General features: G+C 39.5%; 1 protein-coding gene across 1 annotated transcript; it reads right to left on the bottom strand.

Moving 5' to 3' along the window:
• Positions 1 to 4060: 4060 nt before the first annotated feature.
• On the bottom strand, positions 4061 to 20167 carry pitx3 (paired-like homeodomain 3). The gene is made up of 4 exons (XM_072391592.1): positions 19946 to 20167; positions 13796 to 13913; positions 9302 to 9507; positions 4061 to 5522 (listed from the first exon to the last, which is right to left on the bottom strand). The coding sequence occupies exons 2-4, from the start codon at positions 13902 to 13904 to the stop codon at positions 4953 to 4955; spliced, it is 885 nt and encodes a 294-aa protein (XP_072247693.1). The 5' UTR covers positions 13905 to 13913; positions 19946 to 20167; the 3' UTR covers positions 4061 to 4952.
• Positions 20168 to 22300: the final 2133 nt, after the last annotated feature.

Genomic DNA, 22300 nt, shown 5'->3' on the forward strand with positions numbered 1-22300 from the left:
CTGCTGTAAAAGTGGTGTTGGTCCCGAGGACGTTCCAGTGACAGATTATAAACTGATCCAATAACACACAAGCACGTCAGTTATGAGATTTTGGCTTTTTTCTGCCATAATGTTGTCTGCTAGGTTCATATTGAGCCATTTGCTTTTGTTGGTTTTATTATTAGCACATCTAATGTTAAGGAAGTACTTTGACCATTAATGTAATTACAAAATGTTGCTGCTTTGAAAATGTGAAAAATAAAGCCGCTAGTGGTAATTTCCAGATTCTAACCCCATCAGATTTTCACTAAGAACCAGTTAATTTGACTGAAATCAAAGGAGCAGGTAGCGATGAGCAGTCGACGACTTCAACAAAGCTACACAAGGTCAGAACTATACCAGATATCTTGTAAGATATTCCAGTTCATAACAATGGCTCCAAGTTGGTTTGAGGCTTGGAGTAAGTGATTTGCTTATATGTTTTTATACTGGTCTTTCTTTTGTCGTACAATTGTATGGCGTATGTCTTCATTTACTTGCTATTGATTAAGTCAAAATCCAATAAGATTAGATTAAAAATCCAAAAATAAACAAATAGATAACAATGCACCCATTCATATTAAATCATTTATTATGGCATTTCACAGATTTCTCCTTAGTACTTCCCCCTTGACCATGTGTACCAAAAAATGTGTGTAATTTTGTCCAGCAGTGTGTATATTGCTCTCAGAAGTAAAATCTCTTTACTGCTTTAATATTATGCATATAAGCTACAAATTATTGATATTTTCCTAGAATGTCTACATCCAGGACATTTTTTGTAGACCACATTCTGCTGCAAATACGTATAGAATTTCAAGTCAGTCAAAGTTACTCTTTGAGTATAGTGGCATCTGACATGCTTACTTATTTGACTATTAATAAAAGTGCCACCCTCCAGCTGACTGACATCAGATTTTTTTTATGGAAGTAGTTGTGTCTTAGCTCATGTGAAATGATCAAGTTTTGTGTCTCTCCATATTTCCAAAGATCAGTAAATTAAACAAGACCACAGAACAGCAGTGATCATTGTAAAGCCACATCCACATGACTTGTCTTTGTCATAGTTGGTGCTTGTTCATCAACTTTGATAAAACAAAGGCTGCTCTCCTGCAGAGACATATATGTTTGTTAACCGTTTCTACAACTTATTCCTGTATTTTTCCATCTTCCTCCTCTGTATTCTCTGAGGTAATCGTTAGAACTTCCTGAGGTTATGTCCGGACCACGGTCTGTGCCTTCTCCTCCTTTTGCTGTAGTTTTGCAGTGTGAGTAAACATCAGGGACCTTCTCTCCAGTGGAATATTGATTCTTTAGCGTTGTGTGGCAGAGAGGAGCACATACTGTGACCGTCTCACCTCACTCCACAAAATAGCTCTGTGAGGAGGCCACCAGGAGACTACTGTGGCTAAGGTCAGGGCAGCAGGTTGATATGGAAACTCTTTGCTACCTCTTTTTAGAATCTGACAACATCTCTCTTAAACTGAGGTTGATAGATATAATAACACTCAGTTGCTCAGTTTCTAACTGAAAAAGATGTTTCTTTAAAGATGGTATTCATTTGATATTGATAAAGACGTATGTAACATTTTGTCATAATTTAAATAGGGTTGGCCTTCCTATTTGTTCAAATTGATTTGATTTACAGCATCTTTGATGTTGCCTTGTTGCGACACATATACACTTTGAACTGAACACTGCTGTTTGATGGCTCATAGTCAGACTGACAGGACGAATGGTAAAACCTTTTGTTTTCACCTGTTTCTTCCTTTAACTTTTGTATCCATTTACATTTTAAAAATTCAGTTATTATTTAAGCCCTCACATAAATCTTATGAGAAGAAAAGACCAACAAAAAGTAACAACTTTTATCTTATTCTTCTTCCCCATTTATAATGTTAACATAACTCAGAGGGCTAATATTTAAATCTGTGAATCTTACCCACAAGAAAAGGGTAAACTTGGGGAGACAACAGTTAGTGCTTCATGGCCATTAAAGGCTAACTAATGCTAACCAAAGGCTACCTAACTTCTTAACGTCAAACAAACATTTGGTTTTCACACATTTTTCTAGTTCTTTTACATTTTTCTTAAAGAGAAAATGCACATTATGTTACATATCTTTTTTTTTTACAAGATAAAACTGAAAAAGAATCAAGTTCTGTTTATAACTTTCAACTTATAACTAATATGCAATTACTGCATATTAGCTTTACAGGGCTTGGTAAGTGGCTTTAGGAGTTAGTTTGCAAGAAATTCCTATACTGTAAATGGATTTATATTAACAGAACATTATCTAGTGTGAGATTTGAAAGTGATGGACGTCACCACGTGACTAGTTGCAGTTGTCAGTTCACCACTCAAAAGGTTTCTATGTGTTTGTGTGTTTGTGTTCTTACTGATTTTGTTTTGTCACTGTGCAGAACACACAGAACCCCAACACCAATGTAATTATAAAGAACAAATCTGTCAATCATACAGCTCTAATCTAGTCAATTCTAAGAGTGGTATCTATTTATTTATCTATTTATGTATTTCTTTACTTATTTATTTGATGCCATGGGTAGCAGTAAAGGTTAGCCCTTTGTATTTTTTCTAAAACGTTTACCTGTTGGGTCCCAGGAGTCTTTCTGGTGCTTGAAAATGACAAGGCCAAAATTATTAGTATTTCTCTACAATTACAGACTCTGTGTAAACCATCTTGGTATAAAAAATAATACTAATACTTGTGATACATCATCAGAGGCGGATCAAACTGGATGCTCCCCTCCTGGCTCTGGGGTTGAAGACGTTAAGCAAGTGTGCATTTTAATGTTAAAAACTGATAATTCCCCAACGTTGTTAGATTTAGTGGAAAATAGGGTTTTCTTTTTGATAGACATGTCCATTTATTCTTATTTATCTTTTAACCATACAACCTGTTGTGAAAAAAACAATCTGTACAGGAGGTCCTCCTAATTCGGCAAACTCCATGAGATGATAACAACCATTAAATAAAGTTGCAAGCTGCTAAAAGGTATACTTAGATAATTGTTACATTCTATGCAGATTATTTGGAACTCCATTTCCATGGTCTTTAAATCAGGATGTTTTAATGACATTCTAGCTATATCTTTTTCACTTTTTACCTGTGAAGTTTAATGTAGATACAGTTATTACATTGTGGTTTTTATGTTGTAATGGCAATATCAGAAATTAATTTAAAGGTCATCCCATTATTGTTCAGTTTTATTTCTGACACTAGACCAAAGCAATTTTTTTAAAATATATTTTTCTCAACTTGAGCTCTACTCAAGAAAGTTCAACTTCAACTTGTTGAACTTTCTTCAACTTAGGGTCACATGGGAACTGGAGCCTATCCCAGCTCATTTCGGGCGAGAGGCAGGGTCCACCCTGGACAGGTCACCTGTCCATCACAGGGCCACACAGAGACAAACGACACAAACAACCACACACATGCTCACACTCACTCCTAGGGTCAATTTAGAGTCTTGACAATTTAGATTTGTGATTTAAATAAGTGATGTAAGAGATGCTATCTATCAATCAGCACAAAAAAATAACAAGCAGAAGTAATGGATATATAATAAAAAGTAATTGGAACAGATTAGGATGAATGGGCTTCTAACACTTGTTTTTTTTACTTGACGGGGACACTTCACTCCTTGAGGTCCTTATGTAATCCTGGAACTCATTCAGCCCTCACTTCTTGAGGCCCTTATGTAATCCTGTCGCTCATTCAGCCCTGGCCTCTGTGAATTCCTACCGTTATTGGATAGCCTGTGGTTAATGTGTAGGTCAAACATATCAGTAGGCAGTCATCAGGGACATCTATATCTCCCCTAACTCTCTCCTGTCCGCCTACTATGTTCTTTCACTGTTGTATAGGTGTTACCATGGAAGTGAGTTAAGCTTCCATGGTGTTCTGCTCAGTGTTTTGATCAACATCAGGCAACTATTGTAATATGCTCTCAAAGTAAGTTGTGGAGGAACAAGTATTGCTCTGCTCCATATAAAAGTCAATTTATAGTTCATAGAAACATATCTTTTATTCTTTAATGAGACAAAGCAGGCTACACCAAAAAAAAAGAAGCTTGTTTTCTGTTATAACAGCTGCACTCTTACATACATTTTTTTACAGTCATGGACTCCCTTTGTATAACACCACACAAAATCTATATACTCAATGGCTTTTTTTCAAAGATTTACTTGAAAAATGTTGCTGATATTCTGGTATATACGCATGTGAAAAGCTGATTTTGTGTTTTTAAAAGCTTAAGGTTGTGTTCACTTTCTAGAACTGCCCTCTTTTCACCAATCCAAGTCACCCTTTGACTTTAACCTTCTGAGGTGAGAAGAATTCACAACAAAGTTTAAAGTTCCTAAATGATGTGTTCATAGTACACCAAACTAGGGTCTTTGCTTTTCAAGAACATGCTTTTCTCATTTTTAAAGTACTACGTTTTCATGTATTTTTGTCACATACAAAACAGAAAAAGTCCATTATATACACCCTCCATTTCCCTCAAATTGCAACCACAGGTCCCTCTTCCTGTATCAGTGGCAAAGATTGAATTGGATGTTTATAAGGCCAGTATGCTGACCAACAGTCCAGTTGAAGCATCCAAATTTCATTTATCCTTGGTTTCTATATGTACTCTGATCATGCAGTTCAAAGGAAGGAAAATCATAGTGGACACAAATCTTTAGAAAATCCTTTGAGGTGGTTGGTCAGTTCAGCAATAAAGTCTCACAAACTGGAGGAAAATCCTTTGAAGATCTGTGGTCCATCTGAAGGTGTCTATTTCCTGTGTCAGTTTTGAAAATTATTCTCATTCTATACCATCAAAATGGAACTGAAGAGATGAGAAGTTGGGTAACAGTGGACTTGTAGGTGGTAGGTTACGTCAGGGGTTATAGTTGGAGCTTCTTCTTCATACTGGCCGGTCAACAGCATATTGGCAGGGGCTTAGGTTGGACACAGGGTTCTGCACTGTCGGATAAGCAAAGTTGGTGTGCTGCTTCGCTTTGAGCCGCAGGCTTGCCAGGCTGGAGTTGCAGGTATCTCTGTACATGTAAGGACTGGCTGTAGTGGCATAGGGACACGTAGCTGCGGTCACTGCTACTGAGTTGAGAGCTGTGGGGCTATTGAGGTTGTTGAGGTTGCCCAGGTTGTTGAGCCCAGTAGCAGGAACTCCAGCCACTGCTGAGGGCACCATGCTAGAGGCCATGTTCATAGAGGGGATGGAGCTGGGGGGTGAGAACATGGGCTGGGATGACAGGGGGCTTACATTCATTGAATTAAAGAATGGAAAGCTCTTGGCAGAGAGTGGGCTGCTTGCTAGACTCTTTGTCGCCCAGTTGTTGTAGGAGTAGCCCGTGTACATGTCATCATAGGGTTGCATGAGTCCATTGAACTGAGCACCGAAGCCATTTTTACAAAGCTCTGCCTGCTGGTTTCGCTCCCGTTTTCTCCACTTGGCACGTCGATTTTTGAACCACACCTAGGAAAACCAAAAGGAGAGAATAATGTGAGTTTGTACTTTATTGGATGTACTCTCTGTTAACTCTGTTGCACCCCCGTGGCAGGGCAGGTTGTTCTTCAATATGACCATATAAACCTAATGTGCCTTACAAGGGGGAACCTAGCAAGGAAGCAAAAAATGAGGTGCTTTTCCACTAAGGTAAAATACATTTTTAAAAAAGCTCATGTATAGACCAAATTTTAGAGGAGTAGTGCTGATATGAAGTATTAGTCAAGTAGCCACCTGTCTTGTTGTTACTGGAAAGAACAACAGTAATGTTGACCAAAATTTTGAAAGAAAGCCAGAGTTGTAGAAAGCAGCTTAGGATTTGACTTTCAAATAGCAAATTAAAAGTTGCATTAAGCTTATGCGTTTGATAATCCGATATTATGATGAGGCTTATCTATCAAGGTAGTGGCGGTTAAATTGCTGTACACACAGAACATTAAAAACTCCTGTGAATAGATATCTAATTTGTCTGCAAGCTGTTTGATATTGAGATGTTTTCACAGCTTCACACCTTATTTAAATTGGTTTTATTTTTGAGAACAAGGTAAAAAATAGAAGCTTCAATGAGTTATTTTCAAATGAATTTTTCCTTCAAAAACTGTAGTCAATAAAGTCTAATTCTAAAACACATTCAGTCAGACTATCTTAAACCCTCTTAAATGATTTCAGTATTATTGTGTGCAAAGATATTCAGAATTTTTTAAATATATAATGATCCCAGAAAGTAAGTTGAAGTGTATCATCAAACAGTCATATTAGGCCAGGCTTATTAAATCTAATCATTCACTTATTTGAATAGTGAGATCCCAATGAAAGAAATGTCAGGGCAGGGGTATCCGTATTTTATGGACCTATATTTAGAGGATATGAATTGGATTAAAGCGTTAGTGGAAAATCAAAAATGGGTGGTTTTAAAAATTAAAACTATGACAATTTTGTCTATGGGTAAAGTTCTCAACAAACTTTGCTCAGAATTTAATGGAGAAAGGAAGATGCACACTATGTGTCACAAACCTACCATCTGTTAACACTTGTGTATTTGTTATATTTTGTAATGATTTTGTATCAGAAACTACTTATCCTTAGTCTTGTCTGCCCTCTTGGCACACATGCTGTAGCTATGTCACCCAGTGTTACCATAGCAATAGAATGCCACTGACCATCAAATCTGAGTTTAAAGAGAACGACAGAGTTCTCCATCACATCCAATGACAGCGGGGAAAATCCCACACTGAAGGGCAGAAGTTACCTGACATGTCATGTCAGGGAAGCTGTGTCATTTTGGGGTAGGGGTGGAGGGTTCTTTAAATATTTAGGAATAAGCTCCACATGAGGGAAATGTAAATTAGAATAATAACAGCCAGGGAGTCCTAAAAAAAATAGTAATAGCAAATAGTAAGGTTATAAGCCCCTGACAAGTTTATTACCTTATCCAGCTTATGTAACATGCACATAACAGTGCATATAATAAAGTGTTAGCATGCTGACAGTGCTAACAGGGATGTTACATTTGGTACGTCAAGGCTCCATTGGGGAACATGCCATCATTAGAGGGTGTGCACAAGGCTCCCTGTGAAAAAAGGTGCGCTTGGCATTTTGATGTGGTCACACAAAATTGTCAACTGACTTAATTCGCTCAGCACGTGCCCAGCATATCTCTTTCTATAAACACAGATTACTGGAATATGGTCATTCATGTGGAAACCAGAAGTAAACTACAAAAAGTAAAAGAATTTTTTTCACCCCACAACTTAGTATAACCAGCCTGTAACACATTAATCTTAGACATCAAATGACAAATAAATACCTCAACAGTGATATTTGAAGTGTGACTATGTTAACATTCTAATGTTACCACTTAGCTCAAAGCACCACTTTACTTAGGTTTAGTTTCCTGTGGCGTTCAACCCAATTTCACAACAGAATGAATGAACGCTGGTAGTTGGTCTATAGCGCAAAACCTTGAAAGGTTCACATGTTAAACAATAACAATGCTTTCTTCACTTAGTTCCCACAGAAACGCTGCTCGTGTGCCGCTACGTTATCACAACAACAGTCAATATTTCCATATTTTTTTCATATGTGGTGGTTCACACTTTACATCTTGCTACATCTTCTCACATGATTACGTTCATGATCAATTTCTCGCTATAAATCATCACATCCGTGTTCCCTGTCTGACTTCATCATAACGTACATGTCTGATAGGTTCATTTGACCACAAACAAAGGAGGAGGGAGGGGATAGCAGAGGGCTGTCATTCTCAAATGGATGGGGTTAGGAGTTAAAAATATATGACAACGGTTAGAATTAACTTACATGGTTAGGGTTTAGATATTTGACTATTAATGGCTTATGATTCCCTTCATGTCACATGCACTATGGAAAACAGCAGCCTATTGATATGTTACCAACTCACAAATTAGAATGAGATATTGTGACTCTACATTTTGGAGATGTGAACAGTTGTGCCTATTGACCATAACATTTTTCAGTAAGACTGGGCTATGGGACTAAAGACAAAAACACCATGAATTGTACCTTTTTTTTTTGTCAATTCTGCATGTCCTATTACATGATATTGAATTTCTAAAACAAACCAAAAAGAAGGTGATAAATCACATCACTGATCAACTTTGAAGGTCTTCACAGTCAGTCCACCCTGTATGCCCAGAGACTGGATTAAGTGTTATTAATATGTTCTTCCTGACTGCAATTTTGATGATTAAAAACAGCTCACTGGCAAATCATGTAAATCAAGCTGACATATGACATATTTAGGGCACATATGAATCTGTCTGCATGCAGGGCTTTAAAGAGTCACTGATGGATATTAGGGGAAAGACAATGTGCAGTCTGTTGTCCTTTCAAAATAACAACCAAGAGTGTGTGCTATGTGACCTTTCATCCAGCCAACATTAATTTGATCCAATACTTGTCAGGCAAGCCAGCAATTGTATTGTCATCCATCAGAATGTGTGTCCCTCTGCTCCATATAGCTGCAATGACCAAACTGTTGGGTGTGGCTACATTCTGTTGCACTTTTGACATTTAGTGACTCTACTAAAGCTTTGGTAGAGGGAACAAAACATTTTAGCAAGTAGAAGAAATAATAGTCTTCCATGTATTCTATTAAACCATTCTAGAATTATCATTGAAAACACATCAATAGAAATAGCTAAACCTAACAAGGTTAAAACATCTATAGAGTCTGGTAATCATCTCAAGTACACTTAGTAACTGAAGGATATTTTTTTCCATGTGACAATTCTTTAATGGTTTTATAAAAGCCAGAAACTCCAAGAAGAGGACAACATGACAAGTGTAAAACATGGTAGTCAGTCAGAAAGATGGGCTTGAGTTATGTGCCCGGCCAGGACTGGGTTTTGCTGGATTATGTATTGTTTTTTGGTATACATGTTGAGCTTAATGCAGGCAGTATTCATTTCAATTATACTTAAGCATGCCACATTTGCACAGGATAATTAGTGTCCATCTACTCAGAATAATTTTAACTGAATGGAAAATTTGGTCAGGTGGAGATGCTGGAAGGAACGTAATGAACATCATCACAAGTCACAATAACATGTATTACGAATCTCATTGTCAAGTGTTACTGAAACAACAGTATAAAAGCTGTTTTTCTTCCTTCAGTATTTTGTTGTCTTTCATTCTACCAAACATCTCACTAGTTGCATAAAAGAGCATAACTCAGTTTTCTATTCTAGTGGTAGAACTTGTGTACCCACCCTAACCCGTGCCTCAGTGAGGTTGGTCCATACAGCAATCTCCTCTCTGGTGCTCATGTCTGGGTAGCGATTCCTCTGGAAGGTGGCCTCAAGCTCCTGGAGTTGCTGGCTGGTGAAATGAGTCCTCTGGCGCCGCTGCTTCTTCTTCATAGAGCCGTCCTCAGCGCTGGACTCCTCCAGCTGGTTCTGGTGGGATTTCTCTGTGTCTGCAGATACACAGAAGAAAAACAGTTTGAAGAAGGCATTGGCTCTGTTCTTAAACAACTGACCCCCAATGACGGGACATAGGGTCACTGCAGCAGGACAAATGTATTTTTTTGCTACCAGGGGCGGTCGTGGCTCAGTAGTTAGAGTGGCTTGTCCAATAACTGGAAGGTTATTGGTGGACTGACAGCTGAAGGTGGCTGGAGGTGGCAGTCCACCTCTCGTGCCCTGGGTTAGCATGGGGGCGCTGTGATTGTCTGCCCACCGCTCCAGTGAATGGCATCTGTCTCCAGGAGTGTGTGACTGTGTACATGTGTGTTCAACAGGTGCCAACCTGGATGGGTCAGATGCGGAGGAGTCATTTCGTGTGTATATGACAATAAAGTAATCTTAACCTTGTTTGAACTCAAATTCAACTAATTTGTAATGGTAGCCTCCCCTCCCTATTATTAACTGAAAATGACCACAGAAGTAGGAAAAGGTTGAGAAGGTTGGGATTTTGATAAATGAAGTTTGGGGGCTTAATGCTATCCGACCTAAATAAAGCATTTTTTGTACAAGTCAATAGTGGCAACTGTTGATATAATCACTTCGCCAATATGGAAACTTGGAAATGGAAACTCACCAGAAGCGTGATGGAAGTTGTATCGTAGCAGAGAACTGCAGTGGCAGATACCGAGTTTTTATTATGAAATTGTAAAATTGCCCCACATTTTTTTCATACACCAACATACAAATTTTACAACCTGTTATGTGATCATGTTGCTACAGTTAAACCCATATGTGTCTGCACACTCTTTAGTTTAAGCAGGTGGTTCATAGATGATTTAATTTGAAAGAAAGAAAGTGACATATCCTGTGCCTTATGAAGGAAGGGTTATCAGTGTTGTCCTATTCACTGTGTGTAGTGTTCTGCAAAAAAAAATGTGAGGCTAATGTTGTGCTTAATATAATGTGCTTAAAGTAAATCTGGGCAGATGTTTTGCTCCTTGAGCGTAGATTTTGCTGACTGTGGAATACTTTTGATTTTACTTACTACTTACTTTTGAACTTTAGCAACACAGTTTAAGAAGTCAGTTACAAACAGTAGCATAATCTGCCGCCCTGTAAGAATTTAAAGTAGACTTAATCATAGTGACGACTTGTTATGAAATGATACATTGCATCTTTGACTGTTGGGCTGTTATCACTGATAATAATAATAAATAATAAACAGTCTAGTCTTCATCTAAAAGGTAAATTCAGCTGACAATAAATGCAGCAGAGTTCTGTGTAAAATACACTGAATATTATTAGTGAAAGAAGGCATCAAATGGTAAAGTAATTTTACGCCAAGTAAAGTTCATTTTCATTCAACTGCCTTATTTTCTTTATATGTTCTTCCAGCAGATAGTGTTAGGTGGAGATTTAAAATGGTTGTGGCAAATATTATAGGAAACTGCAAAAAGCTTAATATTAATAATATAATTAACAAACAAAAAAAGCATTTAAGCCTAAGAATACATTATTGCTGTTTGGGTTGCTGCGAAGAGGAGATCTGTGGACACTTAAAAGCTGACACATTATTTAACAGCACATTATTCTGATCCTCTATCATATATTACATCAACACAATCCAATCCCAGCTGAATGTAACCAGATAACATCATCTGATCAAACGTTAGCTGAAATCCCTCCATCTCACAAGCTGAATAATGACAAGGATGAATGTAACGATACCAGGAGAGAATGAAGCCTGCATTACATTCAAAGATGTGCAGGGACACTGAATGATTGCATTATGAACACAGCACAGCATTTTTAAAAGACCACACATCCATGTTATGTCTGTCAGGGCTCCTCTCTGCCAGATCCGACTCCTGCAATTTGAGGACCTCACAGAAAGAAGTGAAATTAGTTGGCTAGCTAATCCTGTGGATCAGTCTTTTGTGACTGGGGCAGGTTGGGCTCTGTTTGGCAAGGGCTTAGTTCTCTGGGAGCAGTTCAAAATGATCAGCAGGGTTTAAAAAGAGGCTCCACAGGGCCACCAGCAAAACCAATAAGGGCCAGGCTGAGGCTGTTATCTGGGAGTAAACCGACACTGGGTAAGCTGTCACTTAAGGCCAAAGTCTATATCACAATACAGAGGAAAGGGCAGCCCTTTTTAAAGTGATGCACTGACCAACAATAGGAGCAATCTGACTAATAATGTGCTGACATGACAGAGATGCTCAAAGTCAGTTTCTCAGAGGACTTTAATCTGGAAAATGACTTCAAGATGCTTTTAACCAAATCACTTTTCAGCATCTGGAAAAATCAGAAAATGTCAACAAATATTGACAGAAATAAAGAGCTTTACGAATCAAAAAGCAGTGATGGTTACATCTGGACAATCACATTCAGATCCAGATCCCAGGGGGGAAGTTGTTTCATTACAGCGCTCCATTAACGATTAGAGATATATTTTGTCCATGCCAGAGCTTTCAAAAGCAGCCTACTGCACTTGCTGGTAAAGCCAAAGTCAGGCTTTACAAGAGGTTCCTTTATTTCAAAGAGAAAGGTTATTATAACAGAGCTCATATAGACAATTCAGTCATGGCCTCAGGCATAGGCGTCACCTTAGTGTGCTAAGGTGTGGCAGCCAAATTATTCACTTGAATAATTGAGTCCAGATTTAAGATTGAAGTTCTTTTGGTCATTGAGATGAAACAAAAGTGAGCGTTCAACTGAAGGTTATTTAATTGTAACAATAATTCTAAACAAGTAAATCCTAACAGGAGTAAATTGACTTGTGCTCTCTTAATGTGAGTCAGAGGGAAAATACGTGGAAAACAATGAATTAAAGGGCTGTGTTTCATCATTGTTGTTTTAACAATCACATTCATTCTTAATGACAAACCAGGACATGACTACTTGCTGGGATTTTCTGAGTCAAGGGCTCGCAAAACAGTCTTGTAGAAAACTGTATTTAGGTCTCTAAATGTATAAAAGACTGAAAATAATTTAATATTTTGCAATAAGGTAAATATTTACATTATTGCTCAAATAAAATAGATTTAGACAAAAATTGAATTACATTTAGGTGTAAAAAGTGATAATTCTAAATGGTTGAAATAATTCATGCGTGCTTCCGCTTTTCTTTAGATGATGTGTTTTACCTTTGGAATAAAAACCTGCGCTCAGCTGTGCGACTGAGGATGTTCGTTTTAATAGAGGATTTATTGAAGCTTTTGTAAAGAGACTTTCTCTTTTTTTAAGACTCGTGAAAGCATATTTAGCCTACTCTGCATCTCTGTCCAAAAATAGAAAGCGTTTGTTCAGACTTAATTTCTAAATATACACAGTTTGGCGCTTTGGTCACACACACATAAACACACACCCTCAGCCGAGTATTCGGTGCCTCGTTCATCGCTTGAATACATTACATCACCTAAAGATGAAGTGGTGTTTCCTTCAACATGGCCTCAGTTTGATCTCAAATATTTTGAAAGCGAGTCATCACCAAAAAGCCATCCTTCAACAGCCTGCGTTTAGGGGATTACACGGATGTGTCGCGTGTGATCAACCACGTGACCACGTCTACATGTACAATAATTCAGCCCAGATAAAGACCGTGAGATGCTGTCAAAATCCCCGGAATAGGAAGAAACAATCATTGTCTTCTTCGCGAACATTCCGTGTTTCGTAGAATAAATTAAGAATAAAGTCATGAAGCCGTTAGAGTAACAGCTCACTTAGATTTTTTTCCATCAATATAAACAAGTAGCCTAATAAAGGAAACTAGTCAGAGATAAATGAACTGATCATTAGCCTAGCCTACATGTTTTGGGACAATGCGTGTGACACTCGGGAGTAAAACGCTTCATTCTTCCCAACGCATTTTCATATTCAAAGACAGACTGAGCAATATTTGATTACAGCCCGTCGCTAAAACCCGAAGAGTCTGCTGCACGCTGACTGGCGCTCAAATAAAGAAGCACTTCATGTCAGGTACAGCGAATCACTGATGGGCGCTGCGCTCAGCTCTCTGCCAACACTTCCAAACCAAATATCGCGTATGATAATCTTTATTAAATGACTGTGGGTAGAATGGAGCCTACAGTGGAATTCTACCTGAGGGGGAAATACTGAGGACAGCGTGGTAACGAGCTGTTTGTGCTGGGGCCAGTGTGCGTCCAGAAAGTCAAGGTGATTATCTTTCAACCGCGAGGATTTTCCCTGAATAAAAAGATCCAGTGGTGCAAACTGTAGGCCTAATATCCAAACAACGTAAAGGTTAGGTTGAGTCCACAATGTTTCTTGCCAACTGACCGCTGTTATCTTGGCCCTTGCATCCCTGGTCGTGCTGCGGGGTCCCGGAGTCGGAGAGCGACAGTGCCGGACTGCGAGCTTCACTGTCTGTCAGCAAATTAAAATCCATGACCAGGCTCTGCAACAGACACAGAAAGAGACATATCAGCCTTCTGACACTCAGGATACTCCACTACTACCACCAGCAGCATCTACAGTAAGAGAGTCCAATCATTAGATACATTTTATCAAAAGGGTTTACACAATGTCTTTACTATTATATTGTGTCTGATGTGTAAATGTGATATTCACCTAAAGTGTTGCTGCAAGAAAACAATATATTTCCTAACATTATTTGTTCCGCACTGTTACCATGCTGCTTTACTTATTTGAAGAGATTACTTTGTGTTTCTTGTAATATTCTGTGTCTGTGTCTGCTGGATTACATGGGGATTTCACTGAAAAGTTGCTCGCTTATAACATAATATCCCCTTACAATACAGACATTGTTACAAGAAATGTGTGAGAATCCTGTTTTTGTTCACTCATTCTTAAAATGTAAAAGCCTCCAGTCCTCAAACACTCCAGCTATCCTTTTTAGATTAAGCTAAGAGAAATATTGATACAGCAATTTCCCCGTCAGACAGGGACAAAACGCAGATTTTTTTTCTTTAAGTATAGAGTCCTACCAGAAGTCACCCTGTTAGCACAATAAATTCCCAGTTAGATTAAAAGCACAACTGATCAGTTAACATGTGTTTTTGTGCCTTTTTTTGGTTAAGAACACCTAACCTTATTGTTTTCTGCTGTCACTCCTAAAAAGACTCCTTCCCAGCATGAGGAAAGGTAAAATCAATACATCTCCATCTGCAGTGGGTTTGTGTGTATTTCTTTCATTTGTCGGTGCGTTCTGTGTCTTTTCTGTCCTCCATCTTTCCATTCACCCGGTGTGGTGGTTGTGATCCCGACCCTGTTTATGAGAGGCTGGCATAAGTAGTTTTAGCAAGACTTGTCCTGATGTGGGCCTATTTTGAGTAACGTGGAAAGAGCAATAAAGGTTTTCACGCCAAATTAACGCTGGTGAGGAAGAACAGTGATGCCCTAAAAATAATCCGTTGCTTATTTCTCTGAGAGCATTTAACACCATGACAATGTTGAGAGAGAGGAGGTGCGAATATAGTCTCACCAAGCTGAGAGAGGGTTGGGATGATTTATGGCTTCAATACAGATAAACTTAAACAACTTTATGTCTTTAATCACAAAATGCATCCCAATTCAAAGTGACAGAAACAGCGACAGTGATGTTCTGCAGTGTCCTAATCATTATGTCTTGAATGCTAGCTAGCAAAAAGATTAAAGAAGAATAAAATGGAAAAGGTATCTAACCACTGCACTCTGCTGCTGTTTATCACTATTTTCTATTTAATTTAAGTTAAATAAGACATCGTGTTCTGTCTTTAATTAGAGCCTAAACCGACCCTGTTTACTTTTCAATGCCAGTCTCAGTCAGTCCTGTGGTTAGGAACTTTAAACATGTAGAAACAGCAGAATTCCATTTTAAGAGGAATGCATATTTGTGAACTCCTATACACACAAACGCTTGTTCGCTCACACACATTCCCACCACCAGCAACAGCACATTGTACGACTTGATTAAACCTGAACCTTTTGAAGTAACTGAAACAAGATTCTGTCCCCTGGTGGTGTGAACATCAGTATAGCCTTTACTCTTCCAGCCTGCCTCTCTTCTCCTACAGCTGATGATGGATGCACTGATATGAGATAGAAGGTCAATTATTTTACAAAATAGGTGCTCATTCTGGGACCATTAGTAATATGTTATAAATGATTTTTAAATCATTTAAAACACCTCTTAAATTATGTTTTAAACGCATACAACCTTCAGAACCAGCCATGCATTTATTTGTATATGAATGTACAACTTCTCACAGAACTGTTGGAGACCCGGTCAGAGGTCCAAGCTTGATGTTGAACACAGAGGGTTTGTTTCATTTGTTACTATTAAGTGTATCATACAGGGCATGCAGTCAGACTTTTCATTTTTTAATGAGCTTTTTTAAATGTCCCCTAACAAATGTACATGACGTCACCCAGTCCAAAATGCGCAGCCTGGAACAGGTGTGTACCTCCTGAACATCATTTGCAAGAATTTCACTTCTTATCACATCAGAGGAAAAAAAAAACAGCTCTTCTTTTTATCATTAAATTATTCAAGAAAATTTAAGAGATCAGAGACTTCACATTTGTGTGAGATGTATAAACGTAAAATCCACTAAAGATTTCTTGTAAAACTAATGGAATGGATGTTGCTTTGTGCTCGGCTGCTCCTCACAGAGTTCACTCTCTGCTGCTTTCTGATGGTTCGGCCCAGACAAAGATGAACAACGTCAACAACCCTCACTTAACATGTATCTGCCACTTGTACAAAGCAACATAAGGCCAACATGCATTTTCTGATCAAAGCTTTAGAACCTTATAACGACTGAGTATCGGTGACAATTTTTTTCTCACACAAAATTCTCAATCCTTAAAAGCCACATTAATGTCATCACAAGTCACTTTTGACTTCAAAGACGACTTGCATCTGTTTTTTGTTGAGCATCCGTGAGAATGATCGCCGCATTTCACAAAAGATTAGAAGACAGGAAAATTGGAATTCTGCTGTCAGCCGGAGGCTATCGCTCCATCCATGGGAAAAAGACGCAAGATGAGGATAAGGTCAAGTCTCTCCGTGGAGATTACCTTGGTAAGCACACTGCCTCTCTGTCGTGGCTTTGGATTAATCAGCCTCTGATATGGATTTGTGGGTTAAAGTTGACTTTTGGGTCAGAAAAATCAGTTTCATAATATCGTGTCGTCGTTAGTAAGAATGTTTCAATAACGGAAAATGATGTGCTTCTGGGTCAGATTTCAATCGATAACAAACTGTGAATGACCTCCATCGTGCGTATTTGCGCCACAGCACTTGATCTTATGTGTCTGATTTCAAATAGTCCGGATTTGACATTTCAGGGAACCTTTCCTCACAGAGACACGTGTTCGTAATTTGCCACCATGAAGCGCTACAGCCTACTGTCAGCCTGCTGTACGATGCTTTTGACTTCTTCCAAGACAGCTTTGACTTTTTGACTTTTAAAGTAAGTCAGTTCCAGATCAGTGTCATGAACACACAAGCCGCTTTTGTCCTTTACAGATGTAACATGGAAACGTAGATTATCGCCTCATTTGTTTACCTAAAGATGCGCGCTGCTCGTGTTTTAATTTCCCAACCCTTGGTGAAACAGTTCAGTTGGGTTACTTGCCTGACAGAGCAACAGCTGCTCCAATATGGACCTGTATTTTGGTCCGAAATATGAATGTGAGGCAGTCTCGCGGACTATATTCGCTGTGGCAGTGATGGATGAACAGACGGCCTGGTGTCAATGTGGTGCTGAGAGGCCGGCTGCTTGGCAGCCAGCGGAGTGATGCAAGCCAGTCATTTTGTCCGTGCACCCCACCCACCCTCACTCTTCTTTCCTCTTCGCTACCGAACTACACGCACATAGACGCACACTCATCGGGGCCTCTGCATGATAATATTTCTAAAACCGGGAACCCTCCTCCTTCTCTGCTCAGTAAGTCCAACAAGTTATCATTAAGCCAAGAAGCGGGCAGGGCCTCAACTGACAGTCAGACGATTACGGCTGTGTTGTTGTTGTTCGACCCTGTGAAGTGTAAAAAATTGGAAATAAATCTGGGATTTCGCAGTAGATTTTCAGAGGGCACAGTCCATTTTCTGGAGCACTCGGGGCCCTTGAAGCGGACATATCTCGCCTTACGTCAACCTGACGTGCAGTTGCAGCGCCTCTGTGCCTCATTAAAGCGTTAAACACAGCTAGAGTGGGACTGTGCGTTTACCTTTGATGCTGAGGTTGGGGGCCTCGTGATAAAAAATTAACAGCTGTATGACGAGAGTCTCGAGTTTGCATAAAGTGGAGTGCTTTGCATAAGCAGTAGCTAGATGACACCGATCTAATTTAAATACATATGTGGTTATGATAATAAAAATAATAATTTGGAGGCAGAAATCCTCTCATTTTTCGGCAGACTGTCGGATCCATCTGGCTACGCGCGTGGTAGACTGCTTGCATTTGCACGCACTGCATGCATTACCCTGGGAATTATTCATAAACGCGTTGAGAATTAATTCCCGGGATTAAGAGTTGATTAAGATGTGTGTCACTTTGCTGTCTGAGAACTTATTAAGGGCCTCTCCGAAGAGGCGGCAGATGGAATTTCAGTCCAATGTTTGTAGATGTTAATTTCCGCCCTGGTATAACAGCCATTTGCATATGATTGAGGGAGTGAGGCCGAGGCAGTCCTGCAGCAGAATCGCAGGGAAATAATTGGCCGTTCAAGCCAATAAGAAGTCCTCGGCGGTGATTAACAAAGAGCTTTTTCATATCCAGAATCTATTATTGTTGATCAAATGAAATTTCGCTGATTTGACTCAGTCTGTTGGTGTAAAACAACTTTTGTAATTCATATCAAATCATTTGATACATCAACGAAGCGAACGTTTGTATTCTCTAAGGTCAAGTCAAAGCTGCGCGTTTTTTCCTTCAATTAAAAAAAAATCCCTCATTTTGAACAATACGAGCTGTGTCAATTTAAATACCCTAAATCTTAAGTTTGGTATTCGTAGCTTTCTTTTCAGTAAATTCACAGGCTGAATGAAATATTCTGACTGCAGCGAAGCATTTTTTTTCTTTTTTTGCGCATCCCGCGATTTGAAAAGTTCTTTTAATTATTGTGTGATTCACTGGAAACATGTGAGGTACTAATAAGTTCAAGTTCGAAACTCGTCAATTAATTCTTGTCTATGAAAAAAAGTAAAGCTAGAAGAGTTTCTCCATTATTGTTGGAAATGACATCGTCCTTTCACTACCTGAGGAGAGCTAAACCCCAGAGCACACGGTCGGGTGATAACCAATAAAAAACTTTTTTACATTTCCACCCTGAGGCCAAACGTGAACTTCGAAATGAACGAATCTTATTTCCATAAGTCTGGATTTGAAAATAGATGCAAAAGAGGCCATAAACTGAAGGCCTGCAGGACGAAGTCTGACCTGGTGATCCTGAAAAGTAAGTCAAATGTTTTCTTTATATCTAAATATGTAGTTTTTGCTTTCTCATAAAATAGAAATACAAACTATCAGTGTTGGCTTTAAAGTCTCACATAAATTTTAGTTTTTAAATTAAACTCAGCTGTTATATATGGTTCAGGCCTTTTTTACACAGCGAACTCCTCGATGATAAAAACATGAGGTGAACATTTCAAATTCATTTCTATTATGTGTCTATCATCATTTCCTTTAATTATATTTTAATGGTATGGTTATTTACTTTAATTACTTTTTAAAATGTGTTTCAATATAATAAAGATAGCTGCTGAAAAAAACTTGAGACTATTATTACTATTATTTTCATTATTATCACTGCTATTCTTTGGATTATATTGACGTTGTTGGCAAACCGTTTTTGAGGCCTGGGCGATGGTTCTCTCTGAGATATCTGATCATATGGGTTGAATGCAGTGTGAATGCAATTATTGAAAGTAAGAATGGAGTTGTGGTATGCGAGTGCGCGCGCGCGTTTTGTGCCTGCAAATGGTGGTGGGTGAAGTGTTGCTTTTTCTCTTTTTTGTTCTTCTCCTGTGACACTTTCAGCCCACCAAGCCATTTCCTTCACATTGCCAAACATGTTTCATCATCTATTAATTTATTTTGACAAAGTCTCTCTACGTGTTAACATTTTGCAAGAGCCGGACCAGATCCTGGTTACGATAATTCAGTCTGGTGCCCCAGCAGAAGGGCTTTTGTTGAAGCAGGAAAGCGCTTTACGCTCTCAGTAAGAAAAAAAAACAGGCCTCACAGACGGACAGACACCAGGCTGGGACAGACGGAGAATATGAGGCTAGGAAAGAAGATGTCGACCAACTCTACACACGAGAAAATGCGCTGTTGGTATTGTGGAAAGTTGTACATTGCGTCTTGCTGTTCTTTCCATGTTGACTACGCACAAACACAATACAATTAAAAGGCACTGAATTTTTTTTTTTTAACTACACATACAGAAAGAGAAGAGTAAGGCGAGTTTAGTTGCACTTACATCGAATCCCGGTCTGGTTAAATTAATCCGTGGAATAGGCAAAGAGCTTTGCTGCGGGCTGATGAATGTCCTGGCCTCAGGTTTGTTGGTGACATGGACAAAAAGTTCCCGGGTGCAGAAAAAAGTCAAAGATGCGTCTGCCACTCAGTTCCCTTCTTCTCCTTCCTCCTCGTTTTCCCACTGTGCTGTCAAACATGAAGGCTGTGGAGGAGTGAGGCTTGATCCCCACATTGAGCAAGGGGAGGGAGGGAGGGAGGGAGGGAGGGAGGGAGGGGGCGGGAGTTGCTTCATGCTAAATATTCTGTGTGACAGGTCCGCTGTTAAAAGGACGGCCCCTTTCTTTTCTCTCTCCCTCGTCCACTCCCATTCTGACTTTGGGAGCACATGGAGCATTCCCGCACGCATCGGTGTGCAAACACACACCACCTCCCGCACCCTTCTCTTTGACATTTCCTGTTTACAAACACTCTGCGTCTCTTTCTAGTTGCAGCCTCCAAACTGCGGCTCTTTATTCACCTGTAGTGTTTTGGGGGAACTTGCTGTGCTGAAAGTTTTAGGTGCAAATATAATTTTTCATTTTTTACACCTGAGGCATGCTTTACTCTGAAAAGTGGACCAATTTTTTTTAATCAAAAATCTAAATTAAGCAAAAAATAAAGACAACAGTTTGCTGTAACAGACTATGACCCTTTTTGGCACAGTGTTTAGAGCAGGCAAAAACATCTTTATTCTCATTTGAGACAAGCCTAAGTATCTGCATGAAAGGGTGGCAAAGGAAAGTCAAATCAGAGCGAAATCTGCATTTACTTTCTTTTGGAAGGTTTGTAGTTCAGAAGTGAATTTTGAAAAAGTATTCAACATAAAAAGCAGTTGATGTGGTCATCAAAACAGTAGCTGAAAGAGGAAAATGGAAAATAATATTGGAGTGATGAAACTTAAGTGTAAGTGCTGAAGAGATGAGGGAAATTCACTTGGATAGCTGAATAATCATGGCTGTGGCTCGGGAGGGGGGGTTTGCTTTTTGTTTTCCAACCGGAAGGTCGTCTCCTCGCATGTTGAAGTTTTCACTACAACTTGAAAATTCCTGATGTGAATCACGGCTGGGGCCTTTCTGTGTGGAGTTTGCATGTTCTCCCCGTGTATGCGTGGGTTCTCTCCGGGTTCTCCAGCTTCCTCCCACCGTCCAAAAACATGCATGTCAGGTTAATTGGTGACTCTACATTAATCCTAGGAGTGAGTGTGAGCGTGCATGCTGGTTTGTCTCGTTTGTCTCTGTGTGGCCCTGTGACAAACTAATGAGCTGTCCAGGGTGTACTCTGCCTCTAGCTCAATGACAGCTGGGTTAGGCTCCAGGAGTGAGTCTGCCATCAAGCCACCACTGCCAGCCACGTTCTCTGGAAGGAGAAGCAGAGAAACACATGCACACCCACAAGCACACAAGAAAAAGGTATTGACAGGCTACATTTCAGAGACATGGAAAGTGGGATAAATTCTTATGGGGGTGGGGGGCATCATATTAACAGCAGATGGCTTAATGATCTCCTCAACCTGTAATGAACCAATGAAATGTGAGGAGCGCTTCCTTGACTGGGATGTTCTGAGAGGGAAGCCAAACCTTCTGACTGGGCTGGTAAGCAGGGGCTCTTGAACAATGTTGATTAGCTTATTGTTGTGACTTTTCTGAAGAGCACAATAATGCTGTACAGGTGTCCCTCCAAGCCTTACAACAGCGGTTAATGTGAGCCTGAACACAAGGTACAGTCCAATCATGCTCTTGTGTAGGGAATAAAGAAGGCTGATATCTGAGAGCACATTCCAATGTGGATTTGACTTTGGCTGAGCTAATCAAAGTGTTATGAGCGTACTCAACCCAGTGAAGATGTTCACTCCAGGAGGCTGGGTTTGAAGCTGTTACACAGTGGAAAGCTGCTTCCAGTTCCTGATTTGCACGTTCAGTCTGACCATTAGTTTGAGAAGTGGCGACACTGGCTGGAGGAAGCGAACATCCGTTCGTGTTGTGGACCAATCATAAGATACTCTCTTATCTCGAGACAGCTAAGAAGTTAAATGTGCGGCAGGCACACTGGTCCTTATATCAAGGAAACTTCAACTTCACCCTCACTTACACACCTAGATACTGTAACAACTAGTAACAACTAGTAACTCCCCATTTCCACCGTCACAGTTTTGCTCAGCTGTAGACAGACAACAGTCGAAGAAAACACAAGCGTGCAATTTTTCATCCAGCTCTACGTTGAGGTAGTACAGCTCCCACTCCCACATCTGAGGCATTCACTTCAACTACAAATTGTCTATCAGGATCTAGCTGAGTAAGGATGGGTGCAAATACAAAAC

This window comes from Leuresthes tenuis, unplaced genomic scaffold (genome assembly GCF_036924035.1).
Source record: "Leuresthes tenuis unplaced genomic scaffold, fLeuTen1.0.hap1 SCAF_8, whole genome shotgun sequence".
NCBI classification, from domain to species: domain Eukaryota; kingdom Metazoa; phylum Chordata; class Actinopteri; order Atheriniformes; family Atherinopsidae; genus Leuresthes; species Leuresthes tenuis.

What these genes read in the sequence shown, in the direction of transcription:
- pitx3 (XM_072391592.1), bottom strand. Translation starts at nt 13,904, where the DNA reads ATGGATTTTAATTTGCTGACAGACAGTGAAGCTCGCAGTCCGGCACTG. An exon ending in CAAGGGCCAAGATAACAGCG is followed by an intron (nt 9,508 to 13,795) that starts GTCAGTTGGCAA and finishes GTGTATCTGCAG; the next exon opens with ACACAGAGAAATCCCACCAG. An exon ending in TCACTGAGGCACGGGTTAGG is followed by an intron (nt 5,523 to 9,301) that starts GTGGGTACACAA and finishes TGGTTTTCCTAG; the next exon opens with GTGTGGTTCAAAAATCGACG.